The sequence below is a fragment of the Rhizopus delemar genome, genomic scaffold, assembly GCF_000149305.1.
Source record: "Rhizopus delemar RA 99-880 supercont3.7 genomic scaffold, whole genome shotgun sequence".
NCBI classification, from domain to species: domain Eukaryota; kingdom Fungi; phylum Mucoromycota; class Mucoromycetes; order Mucorales; family Rhizopodaceae; genus Rhizopus; species Rhizopus delemar.
In genome coordinates this window covers 187787-200183 of record NW_027137833.1, presented here as the reverse complement: position 1 = coordinate 200183, position 12397 = coordinate 187787, and the positions used below count along the sequence as shown (strand labels likewise).

General features: G+C 36.2%; 4 protein-coding genes across 4 annotated transcripts; 2 read left to right on the top strand and 2 right to left on the bottom strand.

Moving 5' to 3' along the window:
* Positions 1-1754: 1754 nt before the first annotated feature.
* RO3G_09273 (uncharacterized protein) lies at positions 1755-3901 on the top strand (the record flags this gene model as incomplete). The annotated part of the gene is made up of 4 exons (XM_067663858.1): positions 1755-2590; positions 2639-2778; positions 2946-3215; positions 3303-3901. The coding sequence occupies 4 exons, from the start codon at positions 1755-1757 to the stop codon at positions 3899-3901; spliced, it is 1845 nt and encodes a 614-aa protein (XP_067519959.1).
* Positions 3902-4849: 948 nt separating this feature from the next.
* RO3G_09272 (uncharacterized protein) lies at positions 4850-7180 on the top strand (the record flags this gene model as incomplete). Its single annotated transcript, XM_067663857.1, has 3 exons — positions 4850-5598; positions 5874-5971; positions 6027-7180. The coding sequence occupies 3 exons, from the start codon at positions 4850-4852 to the stop codon at positions 7178-7180; spliced, it is 2001 nt and encodes a 666-aa protein (XP_067519958.1).
* Positions 7181-7366: 186 nt separating this feature from the next.
* RO3G_09271 (uncharacterized protein) lies at positions 7367-9535 on the bottom strand (the record flags this gene model as incomplete). Its single annotated transcript, XM_067663856.1, has 4 exons — positions 7367-7935; positions 7991-8485; positions 8934-9182; positions 9232-9535. 4 exons carry the CDS (start codon positions 9533-9535, stop codon positions 7367-7369), a joined length of 1617 nt encoding a protein of 538 aa, XP_067519957.1.
* A 1684-nt stretch (positions 9536-11219) lies between these two features.
* Positions 11220-11570, bottom strand: RO3G_09270 (uncharacterized protein; the record flags this gene model as incomplete). The annotated part of the gene is made up of 2 exons (XM_067663855.1): positions 11220-11353; positions 11552-11570. 2 exons carry the CDS (start codon positions 11568-11570, stop codon positions 11220-11222), a joined length of 153 nt encoding a protein of 50 aa, XP_067519956.1.
* Positions 11571-12397: the final 827 nt, after the last annotated feature.

Here is a 12397-nt window from a genome sequence, read left to right as displayed (position 1 = left end):
AAAATAAAAAAATAAAAAAAGTGGTTGACCAAAAGGTAATGAAATTATAATTCTAGTCATAAGCCATTCCTTTTCGAAAAACTTATTGTGCTTAACCTTACTCTTGACAACGGATCAGAACTGCTCAGTTGGATTAAGCTCAGTAGAATACAGAGAGAAGTATACACACCGATAACCTCGTGAGTGGACATACTTTCTTATATCTACTGAGTTATGGATAGGAGCATTATCCATACAAGATAATGCCCCTTCATTCCTAAATGCTTGTCCATTTCATCAAGAGTTGCCTTTAAAAAGCTCAGATAACATCCTGTAACTGTTCCTATGTTATAGCTGTAAGTTTCACGTCCAGGTCTTCCCTTTTTGATACACTTCAGAGCTCTCAAACTAACATTATTAGGCCAATAGTAGATGTTGCACCTAAAATCGACGTTGTGTTCGCTTTAGTTTCAGGTACCGTAACTGTTGCTGGAGCTTCCTTCTTTGGTCAAGCCATACTTCGTTTCATATTAATATGAAAGGCTGATCCATCAAGAAAGACGTAATCTGTTATAAAGTCCAAGTCAATTTGCTGCCATTTTTGGACCCAATCGCACCTTTGCTCAATTTTTTCCCTCATTATTTCTTTCTACAGGATGGAATTGTGTCAGTTTAATGGAGAGATTATACTAAGTTATCATAAAGTTATAAACTGTACTACGAGAAATGTTGAGATCCGCAATGTTCTGCATTATACTTTTTACTACTTCAGTTAAAACAGCAAAAGGATTCTCAATCAATGCAATTTAAAAGAAATCATTTATGTTTCTCACCAAGAATACGGTGACAGCCTTATTTCTTCAAAAATACTTTCAGAATTTTCATAATAATGCTTGAATCTATCCCTAAGCTGCACAAATGTGAATATCTAACTGTCTCACTGTAGCAGAATTATTTGGGCTTTTACTAAAAAATAAATAAAAAAAATCTTGTTTTCTTGTCATCAAAGTAAAACGTATAGCTTCGCTTATTGTATGACTCCATAGCTATATCCTCATTACTCCTTTCATCTCCAGATGGATAATAGCTTTTCGTCAACGACAAGGTCCATAGGCTCAACTCCATATTCATCAACAGCATGTCTTTGTCCATTTTCATGAAAAAAATTGCATACTCATTTTGAATATCTAAAATAAACTGTAAACAAAAAGAACTAGAAACGATTGCTTCAATTTATATAAAAATAAGATGTCAAGAATATTAAAACTGTAATTACTAAGCGACAAGTAAGAATAAAAATTCATGACGACTTCATTTTTGGATCAAGTGGCATTATAGTTGGACAAAATGATTTTTGGACGACTTTATTTTCTGAAACAACGACTATACTTTTTGAAATAACTGTAGTATCAAAATCAGTTGCTGTTACTTTGATTAAAACTTTATTTAGAAATGACAAGTATAAAAAAAAAAAAGAATAGTCATTGTAGACTCGATATCTGTACTCATGATCAAGTGTTTCCTTTATCTTTAGTCAACATCACGGATGTAAAGGGTCATGTTAATGCATCATTATCATCATCTCATTGACTGATATAATAACGCCTGATTAAAAGAAGCTGATTTCTGTTTCAAAACATGAGATATATGCTTTATATAAATAAAAAGTAAATGTCATACTAAAGTTAAGGGGGTTACTTGAAAGGAGTTTGAATCCTATTAAAAATCACAAACTCTCTATTTTTTTACGTTTGTTTCTTTTTTTCTTTTTCATAATGAGTTCACCATTACCAGTGAATGCAAAGCAAGGATACAGAGAAGGAGATAATTCTCATCTTTCAGGCTCAATCGATCGTGTGGCGTCAACCGCACGTTTAGGAACCTCTCCCAAAAGTTTTACTTCACACCAAACGTATGGTTCAACAAACGAACTCGAAAATATGTTCACAAACCATAGTGGAGGAGGTCTATTTCGGCCTTTATCCACAGCAACATTTAATCCTGAAGACAATACGGTGAGCGCAGACTTATCTGAAGACCAAGTGGTTCAGGTCGTCAAACGACACTTGGTAGATACGTCACCCGCTTCATCTTTGCGCAGTGCTTCGATTCATCAAGCAGTTGAAGATGATGCCGCCTCGGGATCTTTTAAGCGTAGTGTACATCAGTTACCTGGAGGTGCTATTACACATGATATCTATAAGTGGGCAGAGGACGCAGAGAATGAGCAGATTGCCAGACGGCAACGGTCTCAATCGTTCTCCATACCTAAATCCGAACCTTTGGACCCAGCTTTGTCCAGATTGAAGGGGCCTGGTGGATTCAGACGTCATTTCGTTGTCCGTAAAGCGGCTCATCAAGGAAGGCCTCCTCCTAACTGGATGACTCGTACCTTTGTTGATTTTTTGGCCTTGTATGGACATTTTGGTGGTGAAGATTTAAGTGAAGACGAAGAAGAAGCTTTAGGGGATGAAGAAGCCCAAGGAGAAGAGTCTCCTTTGATTCGAAGAGCTCAACAAGAGGCTGTTCAAGGAACGGCTACTCCAGCAAAAGCAGTGTTTTTGTTGTTGAAATCTTTTGTTGGAACAGGTGTCATGTTCTTGCCTAAAGCGTAAAAAAAAAAACAAAAAAAAAAAAAAGATATCTAAACTCTATTTAGTTTTTACAACGGTGGCTTGCTTTTCTCTTCTACATTATTGTCAGCCATTGCACTTATATCCCTTTATACATTTTTATTACTTGTAGAGACAAGAAACAAGATTCCAGTTTCATTTGGTGACATCGGAGGTGTTTTATTTGGTAAATCCATGCGATTTGCTGTGTTATTAGCCATTACATTATCTCAGGTAAAAAAAAAAAAAAAAAAAAAAAAAAAAAGAGATGGATGTTTGATTAATTACATGATTAAACTGATGGTTTTGTATATAAAAAGATTGGCTTTGTATGTGCCTATATGGTGTTTGTAGCTCAAAATGTACAAGCGTTGATTGAATCTATATCCAATTGTCAATTCCAAACTCCACTGTCATATCTTATTTTGGGACAAATAGCCATCTTTGTACCATTGGCAATGATTCGCAAAATACAAAAATTATCCGCATTTGCACTTATAGCCGATTTATTCATTTTGGTCGGATTAATTTACCTTTATTATTATGATTTCTTTATTCTTTCTCATCAAGGTGTTGCTGATGTCGAATGGATGATTAATTACACCTCTTTCCCAATGTTCATCGGTACAGCTGTATTTACATATGAAGGTGTTGGATTAGGCAAGTACTCTTATCCTATTTTCTGTTGCATGTCCTGACTTCTTTCTATAGTTATTCCGATCACTGAATCAATGGCAGAGCCAGAAAAGTTTCCCAAGGTCTTGTCGGGTACCATGATCTTTATTACTGGTATCTTTTTATCTGTGGGCTTCATTTCTTATTTAGCCTTTGGTAGTCAAGTTCAAACAGTCATCTTATTAAATATGCCAGACAGTATAGCTGTCAACACAGTTCAAGGTCTCTATGCTTTGGCCATCTGTCTCTCAATTCCACTTCAACTGTTCCCTGCGATCCGTATTATAGAAACTGGGCTTTTCACACGATCCGGAAAGTATGATAGCTTTGTCAAGTGGCAAAAGAATCTGTTCCGATTCGTGTCTGTCCTGATCTGTGCTGCTATTGCCATTGCTGGTTCAAGTGACTTGGATAAATTTGTTTCACTCATTGGTTCTCTTTGTTGTGTTCCTCTCTGTTTCTTTTTCCCTCCATTGTTTCACCTCAAGGCAATCGCAAACAATTGGCGTCAAAAGACAATAGATGTGCTGATTATTGTATTTGGTCTTGTGTCCATGACTTATACGACGGGTATCACAATTTCTTTATGGTCAGAAGGTGGTGAGTCTGTTCCTATTTCAAGATGCCCAGCCTAGTTATAAATTCCTTAAAATAAAGTTTCTTTACTTTTTAATACAGAAAGCTCCTTATATAGTTATTGCCCATGAGGCATTCAAAGCTTGTTGTTTATGAGATCACTAATAAATTCTTGTAAATGTTTTGGATCAAATAAAGGATTTAATGTGAAATTATTAGGATTTGTCAAGATTTTTTACGTTAATTAGCATATCGGTAAGCTCAATAGGACAATGCTATGGCGTTAAAAGATGTCGTAGGATGGTAAAGACACCCCCTCTCTTTTATTATTCTTTTGCAAATCAGTTTATTCATTGAAAGTGTAAAGGAAGACAACAAGACACAAAAATTGGAAAGATCTTGCTGATCAAAATAATGCTTGTACTAAAAATAGTGGCCTCTGCACTAATGAAAAAAAAAAAAAACTTGAATAATGTAGTTGACACTGGGTGGAACTCAGTTCATATAATTTCGCAGCTCTATGGCTATGATTAAATAGGACAAATGGGAGCATTTAAACTTCTTGATCTTTAGCATCTTGTATGGTTCGACTATTATTTCTAGATATGGCAAATAAAAGAATTCTTCAAATCGATTTTACATCTTGAAACGTACATCAATTACGATCCCTTTTTTTTTGGATTACACATATTAAAGGTGTTGCAAGGTAGACTAGAAGACAAGATTAGGAAAAAAAGATGTAGATATTGTTAAGAACGAAAGACATTTACTTGTATGAATAACTTATATTTATACTCATGTATAGTTATATCCTTTAGAATGATTACAAATATAAAGCAACTATTATTTGTATGTAAAGTTAATTTGACTGTATATACAAAAGATGCTTAACAGTGGACAAGAATATTTAATACAATTCCTTGCAAATTCGGCTGTCACAAATCACCAAAAAAAAGCATGAATTTTTTTTTTTTTCTATTTCTTATTTTTTCCTTTATTTTATAACAATGATGAGACAACCCTTAGTTATGGGTACTTTAATAGAAAGTTTATCATCCAAAAAACTTGTCGAGTTACGATCCATTGCTAAATCAAGCGGTGTTCTTGTAAATGGCAACAAAACTCAAGTTGTACAACGCATTGCTCATGTCCTGACTGAGGTCAAAAAATGTTCATCTGTCCTTTCATTTGATTTAGGCTACCGAAACTTGGCTTACTGTCACCTTACGCATGACGCGACCGTCCTGGATTGGGCGCGCGTTGATCTCGAGTTGGAAACATTTCATCCTTCAACAGTAGCTCCTATTGTTCGCCAATTTATAAAGGAACGTGTTGAGAACAACATAAAACGAGCTGATGTTGTGATTGTCGAACAGCAAAGATCACGTACGAATGGATCCTTTGCTGTACTGGAACATACACTTCGAGTCAATTCAGTAGAGGGTATGCTCTGGTCTGGACTTTATGAAGCAGCTGAAAAGATAAAGAGATCGGATTTAAGCATGCTGCCTCTGAATCGACAACGTGTGGATGATGCTTGGGAGAATGAGATACAGAATGTGATTGAGGCAAACAGCTCTCGTTTTTCTAAAATAAAAAAAGGGACATACGCAAAGAAGCAAGCAGGTATTCTACTAGTACAGGATTGGCTAGAAAATGAAAGTTCTCTTAAAGTGAATAATCAACTGAAAGACATGTTTAAACAAGAATCAAAAAAAGATGATTTGAGTGATTGTTTGCTTCAGGCTGTTGCTTGGTACAAGTGGTTAGAATATAGACAGAATTACCTGGATTTACTATTAAAAGTCAACACAAAACATCACTTATAGACCAATCATATTTCATCCACTGTTTTTCTTCTTTTTTTTTTTTTCTCTTTCAAACAAATATACAAAAGTAATGACTTTAACATGAGTCATTACCAAGTTACAGATTTTAATGAACCTTATTCTTCGGTCTCATTTCAATTCAAACAACCCACTTCACCATACCCCACTTATAGAAACCATATTGTTTATAAACCTATTACAGCTCTACAAATCTCAAGGTGGCTTCGACTTCACCGCAAAAGCATTTTATTGTTCATATGTTTTATCTTATTTGTTCTCTATTGTACTCGACACTGGATAGTAATCTATTGGAACTTTCTTGCCATCAAGTTGCGTAACACTTTGTTTGATCGAGGCTATGTGTCCTGCGGGGTACTTAGAAAGCAACCTGTGCTTTATGTTCAAGATACCAATCATGTTCAGGTTGTTTGGGAAACGAATTGTGGAACTGACGACAAGCCCATGATGCTGAGTTACTGGAGTGATTCCAAAGAGAATCAAACGATACTTGGACCTATAGAACCCCACGTTTTAGACAACACACACACGGTTTATAAAGCAACGATCGGACCTGTTGAGAACAGCAAGATACACTACTCAATTTATCAGTCTGAAGAGAATGATCGATCTTTACACAGAAAGACATGGGCAGAGAATACCTTTGGATGGCATTTGAACAGCGATCGGTCGATCCGGATAGCGGCACTGGCTGACAACCAATTTGGTATGCTCACCTTCTTGACCTTACTACAGCAAATCAAGCGAATCCAACCTGATTATTTGCTGCATGCCGGAGACGCTGTTCAAAACTATCCATCCCTTCGACAGTGGCAGACTGATTTTACAGAGCCCTTGACTGTCTTTGGGCTTGGACAGACAAAGCCAATGATTTATGCACACGGGAACCATGACTTTGATACGAGTTCAGTCTACAGCTATACACGATCCGGAGAACACCCATGGTTTTCGTTCACAATGGCTGCGGGAGCGATTCATTTCATCGTATTGGATAGCAACCTCGATTGGGAGATTCAGGATGACTGGCTTCGACAGGAAACGACAACAGAGGCATTCAAGAGGGCACAATTCAGAATTGTCGTGGTCCATGTACCACCCTTTCTCGAGTACTGGGATCCCGAGGCCTGGTTTGGGCTCAAACAGAGTGAATGGAGCGCGTTTATCAAGGAACGTTATGTGCCCCTGTTTGAGGCATCTGGTGTTGACTTGGTTATCTCAGGACATCAGCACAACTATGAACGAGGAGAACGGAATGGGATTCAGTATGCAATTATTGGTGGAGCAGGTGGAGACCTTGATTTTGATCAAGTAAAAGATTGGGGCATGTATGAAGCTAAATTATTTGATTTTCATTTTGTCCTATTGGAATTCAATCCACCTACCTCTCAAGATCAATCCTGGACGTTAAAGTGGGATACATACAACATAAATGGTGAAAAGGTAGATACGACAAGAATAGAATCTCGCATAAAAGACAAAGAGTATTTATAAAGACAAGAATAAAATGACGCAGAGAGAAGGAGGATATGTTTATAAAGTTTTATTTATTTACATAGTGTTTTTTGAACCGACTTGAACTCACATCGTTGTGGTATGAATCTGGTAGTGACTCTTGTAATGTATTTCTATTTTTTTTTTAATGAATCATGGATTGTATCTATAAAAAAGCAATAAAACTTACTTTAATTCAATAATCTCATTCTCTGTTGCGGATTCGTCCAACCAGATCTCGATACGATCTCCTCTGTAACGCTTCGAGACGACCACACCGACCACACCAAATGCAAACAGGCTACCACCGATGAAGGCCAGCAAGACAGTCTCAAAGAGCTCATCCAACAGTTTGATTTGACTCACTTGTATATTCAAACGACCCCCACGCTTGTTCACTGGATCCTCCCAAACAGGACCAACACCTTGCACAAAGCAAAATATGTTTTGACCGGGCATCAATTGAGACAAAGTGATGTAATTTTGTTTATAGAGTCGCCAACGACAGGTAAAATTCCAAACGGTATCACAATCAAATATGGGTTTGACAGAGGCAAGATAATCTTGGTGTTGATGATTACTGTCTGTGAAATAAAAGGTACAAGGTTTGGACAAAGGCAAAGGGGAATCAAAAGGAATATTGGCTTGGTTGAGGTGATGGATGACATGTTCATATCGAGTTGGATTTTCCTTCATCTTTACGGGATCTGCCCAAATGGGAATTTCTTCTTGAATGGTTTCACAGATGTTGTAACCTGTACAAAAAAGTAAGGGTCTAATGAATTATGCGTCCATACAAGGCACACTTACTGTGATGGTCGTCTTGAATCATTTTACTTTCATCGTATGCTTTCTCAATGTCTTCTAGTGAAGAGACACTTGAGGTAGCTGTTGTGCTTTCGGAACTAATCCTTCGGACCGGTTCCGTAGATAGGCGCCGACTGTCATCAACAAGTGACAAAGGAAAACTTGGTTCAGGATGTGAATGTCTTCTGGGAATGGAATGAAATATGATTTCTCTTTCTTTTGGATAAGATAAACTAACTTGTCTTTTCATGGCAATTGGTGTCGGTAAACTACGCGTCCAACAGCCCTCAAGCGTTGAAACAAACAAGACATTATCAAGAGCAACATTAAATGATGTCTTTGAAGTACAAGCTAATAAATCTTCATTTTTATGAGTTTCTAGGATAGGCAGGGATCGTTTGCTGATATTCTTTTTTGTGAGATGAGATTGAGGCAAGTGAACTAATAGCTTATTATCAAATATATGTTGTTCACTCTTGAACTGTTGTAATAAATCATCTTGAGTTGGATAAAGTAAATTTCTTTTTCGATTGATTGTGTATCGATAAATGGTAAATGAATTATTTTGCATGATTAAAAGAATAAAGAATTGTAGAAAAAAAAAAAAAAAAAAAAAAGCACACAGACAAAAATAAAAGTGATGTGTGTTTCTTTTTGGGAATAAAGTTTACGATGCTTGTGTCATGTGTCGAAAGTACCCCTCTCTCTCTCTCTCTTACCCTATTCTCACCCCTTTTCTCAGAATTGATAAAAAGATGATTGTAATAGAAATGTGCCCAGCCATTTATTAAATGATGTCATTATTTCCTTTTTTGATGAAATCGTCGTAACCTATTCACATAAAACCTTGGTGAAGGAAAACGTCTTGCATTGCCCACTATTTCCAACTTTTTGAGTTTCAAAGCCTCCATTTCCTCTAGCCTCGAATTCTCTTCATTCATCTTACTTTCCATGGTTGATAAAAAATCAATGATATCTCCACTTTCTGGCATACGAAATATTGGTAATGAAGAAGGTAGGATTTCTTGTGTTTCAATATCAAATGATCTTTCATTTTCTTTCAACATTTCATTCTTTTCTAATATTTCTTCATAATTCTCTAAATTCATCACATTCAATTCTTCACTACTTCCAGGTGGTGGTGGACCAACAAAATGTTCTACAGTTGACATGTATTGAATGAGTAATTCATCCACTATAACATAATTAATAACAATCTCTCTCTCTCTTTCTCTTTGTCTTACTTTCCGCTTCTTGTTGTTCTTCAACTGAAGTTGTAGAAAAAAAAGGTCTTTTGTTTGTACTCGATAGACCCAAAAGCGGTCTGTGAAGAGAAAAGAAAGCGTTGTGTGCAAGTTCCTTTTCGGGAATATTGATGACTGGCATAAAGGACACTTTATCTATACTTTTTGCTGTCTTTTCTTCTTGTTCTTTACTTCTTGATTTAGAATCCTTGGCATCATTACCACAAGAAGATGAACTAAGCCGTGTTGTCAAATATTTTGTATTGGTGATTCTATTGAATGAAATACGTCTACACAAAAACATTTTGTTAAAAAAAAGAAGGAGGAAGAAAACGCAATTACTGTGCTTATCATGGGAACCCTCCTTTATTTTTAGATTCCGTCTGAGTTGCAATCTTCTCCCTCCCTCTCTCTCTCTCTCTCCCTCTCTCTTTTTTTCACATGAATTCTGCTCACCTTGATATTCCTCAGTTTGTAATCATTCATGACTATTTAAACAACTCTTATAAACATCCTATTATTCATTATGTATTTGAACAAGAGGAATTTCCACAAGTACCAAAAGAGAAACTTATTGTAGTTGAGCTTGACTCAACTGCAACACAATTAACCAATGTCGATAGTTATAATCCTGACTTTCAAGTAACTGATTGTGTATTAGAACAAAGTAGATTAAATAGTCAATTTGAGAGAGAAGACTCCAACTTGTTTAACCTGACCATTGAAGGTGTCTCAATACCAACAATGTAAGCACAATCTATATAATAGTTACTTGTACTCAACATAATAACAAGTCATGAAACTATTGATGATATCGATCATCTAAAAGAAGCAGCATCACAATTCAAAGAAAGGTAAGGGATCGATAACTGTCTGTGGTAAACTGACATGTTCAGCAGAAATGAAATAATGAAAAAGATATTCAAAGATGATGCAAATTCAATGAATAATTCTTCGATTTAATATATAAAAGGAATTAAGCACGCTCTATTCTTTGCATCTTGTCTATCTTTCTTGTCAGGAAGATTGTCTTGATACCATTTCTTTGTCTGTTTGGCTCTAAAAGTTAAATAAATAAATGGAAACATTTTCAGTGACAGAGACACAACATTCTGGCTAATCATCAAAAGCCCCAAATAACTCAATTGTTCAAACATGTAATGAGGTGCAATCACATAATCAAACAATCCACCTTGAGGTAATCTATAATCCGTAGATGGCACCGTTCGAAGCTTTCTTAGCAGATAATGATGATACCCATTCATCACTTCTCCTACCAGACAGCACCCTAAACCAACAGAGGCAAGTAAAGTTGAAAACTGATGGGCTGGTAAGTTTTGAATCACCAAGAGATCCAAAAATGATGTGAGTGTATAAGTTGTCATCACTGCCACCATCGTCATGAGATTCGTCTTACTTTTATAAATATGCACAAAGCATACCTCTATCACTCGCTTGATAAAGTGTATTATTGTCAAGAGATGTACAAGATTAAATGAATCAAACTTCCAGTGAGGTACGGCAATCAAGAAGCAGACAAGCAAACTAGGTGTATAAATGATGATCATCGCTTGACGACTGGGAATGGTATCTATTTTGGCACGATTTCCAAATTTGGAGTAAGGTGTGGATGGATCGAAAATAGCACTTATTGAAAGAACAAGTCCTAAACAAAACGTAATCGTGTTGAGTGCTGTCCATGGTGGGATATAGAATAAGGTCATTCTTTTCGAATAGTAATAATTGAAAAAGGAGAAAATAGGAGGAATGAAAAAGACATTGAACTCACTGGTTATTGTGTAACTTCAATTTTATTCGTGCTACTTTTAACTCAATTCACCACGAATCCACTGCTGCAACATGTCAAGATCACTTTCAGATTGATCATAAGGAACCATACAGCCAGCATCAAACACATGCAAGGAAGCAATCCGGCCATTTTCTGTTTTCCAGAGCTCATCAGCTTGCTTGCCGAGTTTATCAAAGTATTATTCAATATCATTAGCAGCATTAAACTCGTTATGACCTGACCAGGGCAACTCTAATGTCCATACCTTGTTAACAATCCAGTTAACGATAAAGTTATCATCACCAGCATAGATCAGGATACGAGCATTATCATCTAAAAGTTGAGAAATCAAATTTACATACGAAAGCATAAAATCACCATTCTTAATACATTTATATTCCAACCTATCATTACAATCTGTGTATTTGTCTGTCTCGGCACCTAGAACTCCCATGACCCCAGGAAGATTCAGGTATCTTTCAACACTGTATACAGTCTCATAGCATAAATCCCCTCCTTCAATTTCTTTACGTACATCACGAGCGTTCATGACCAACTGTAGGTAAGCTTCGATCTGATCATTATCACATTTTGATGAAACCGGCAAAGGAGCTATTTATCCAAGCAGTTTTGAATCAAGCGCTCACTGGCCGGAAATTCCACGCGCATCTTTTCACATATAGGCTGGATCAACGGTCGGACCATGAGTGCTCTGGCAGGCCATCTGAGGAAAGTATTTGTATTCAATCAGAGGGCCTGTCTGACCATTACCAGTCATCAAACTCTTTATGCTGATGTATAAAAGCAAATCTTTATTATTTAATAATTCTAGTGATCTAAATTTGCCCTTGTTATTGTTTTTAATGACACTGCCAATAGCTGTAATGTAATGACCAACATCTTTCACAAGCAAAAAAAGAAAGAAAAAAAAAAGCAGGTTATCAGCCAAATCTCATGAAACTTTCAAATGGTCATCCTTCTATGAGATTCGAACATCTAATTATCTGGATAGGATCTTTAGAAAGAGCGCTTAAAGACAATTTATTTGATGTACAGAGCATAATTGAGAAGAAAGGATAGATCTCATAATGATGTAAAGAAAGAAAATATAAAAATGTGTTGATGATAGGGTACCCAACTAAAAACAAATTATTTTTTTTTATTTTGAACGCTGTTCAACTGAAGGCCTGCAGTTGAATCTCTCTGCAAAGCATGTATTTTCTAATATTCCTTGGCGAGAAAAAAATTCAAACTCACGATGTCTTGAACAGTTATCAATCACTATATACTTTACATTCTTGTGATAACTATATGTTCAACTGTTAGTGCTGTTAACACATTAAATTCATTAGCTGGTCTTATTGTAAGAATTCTTTC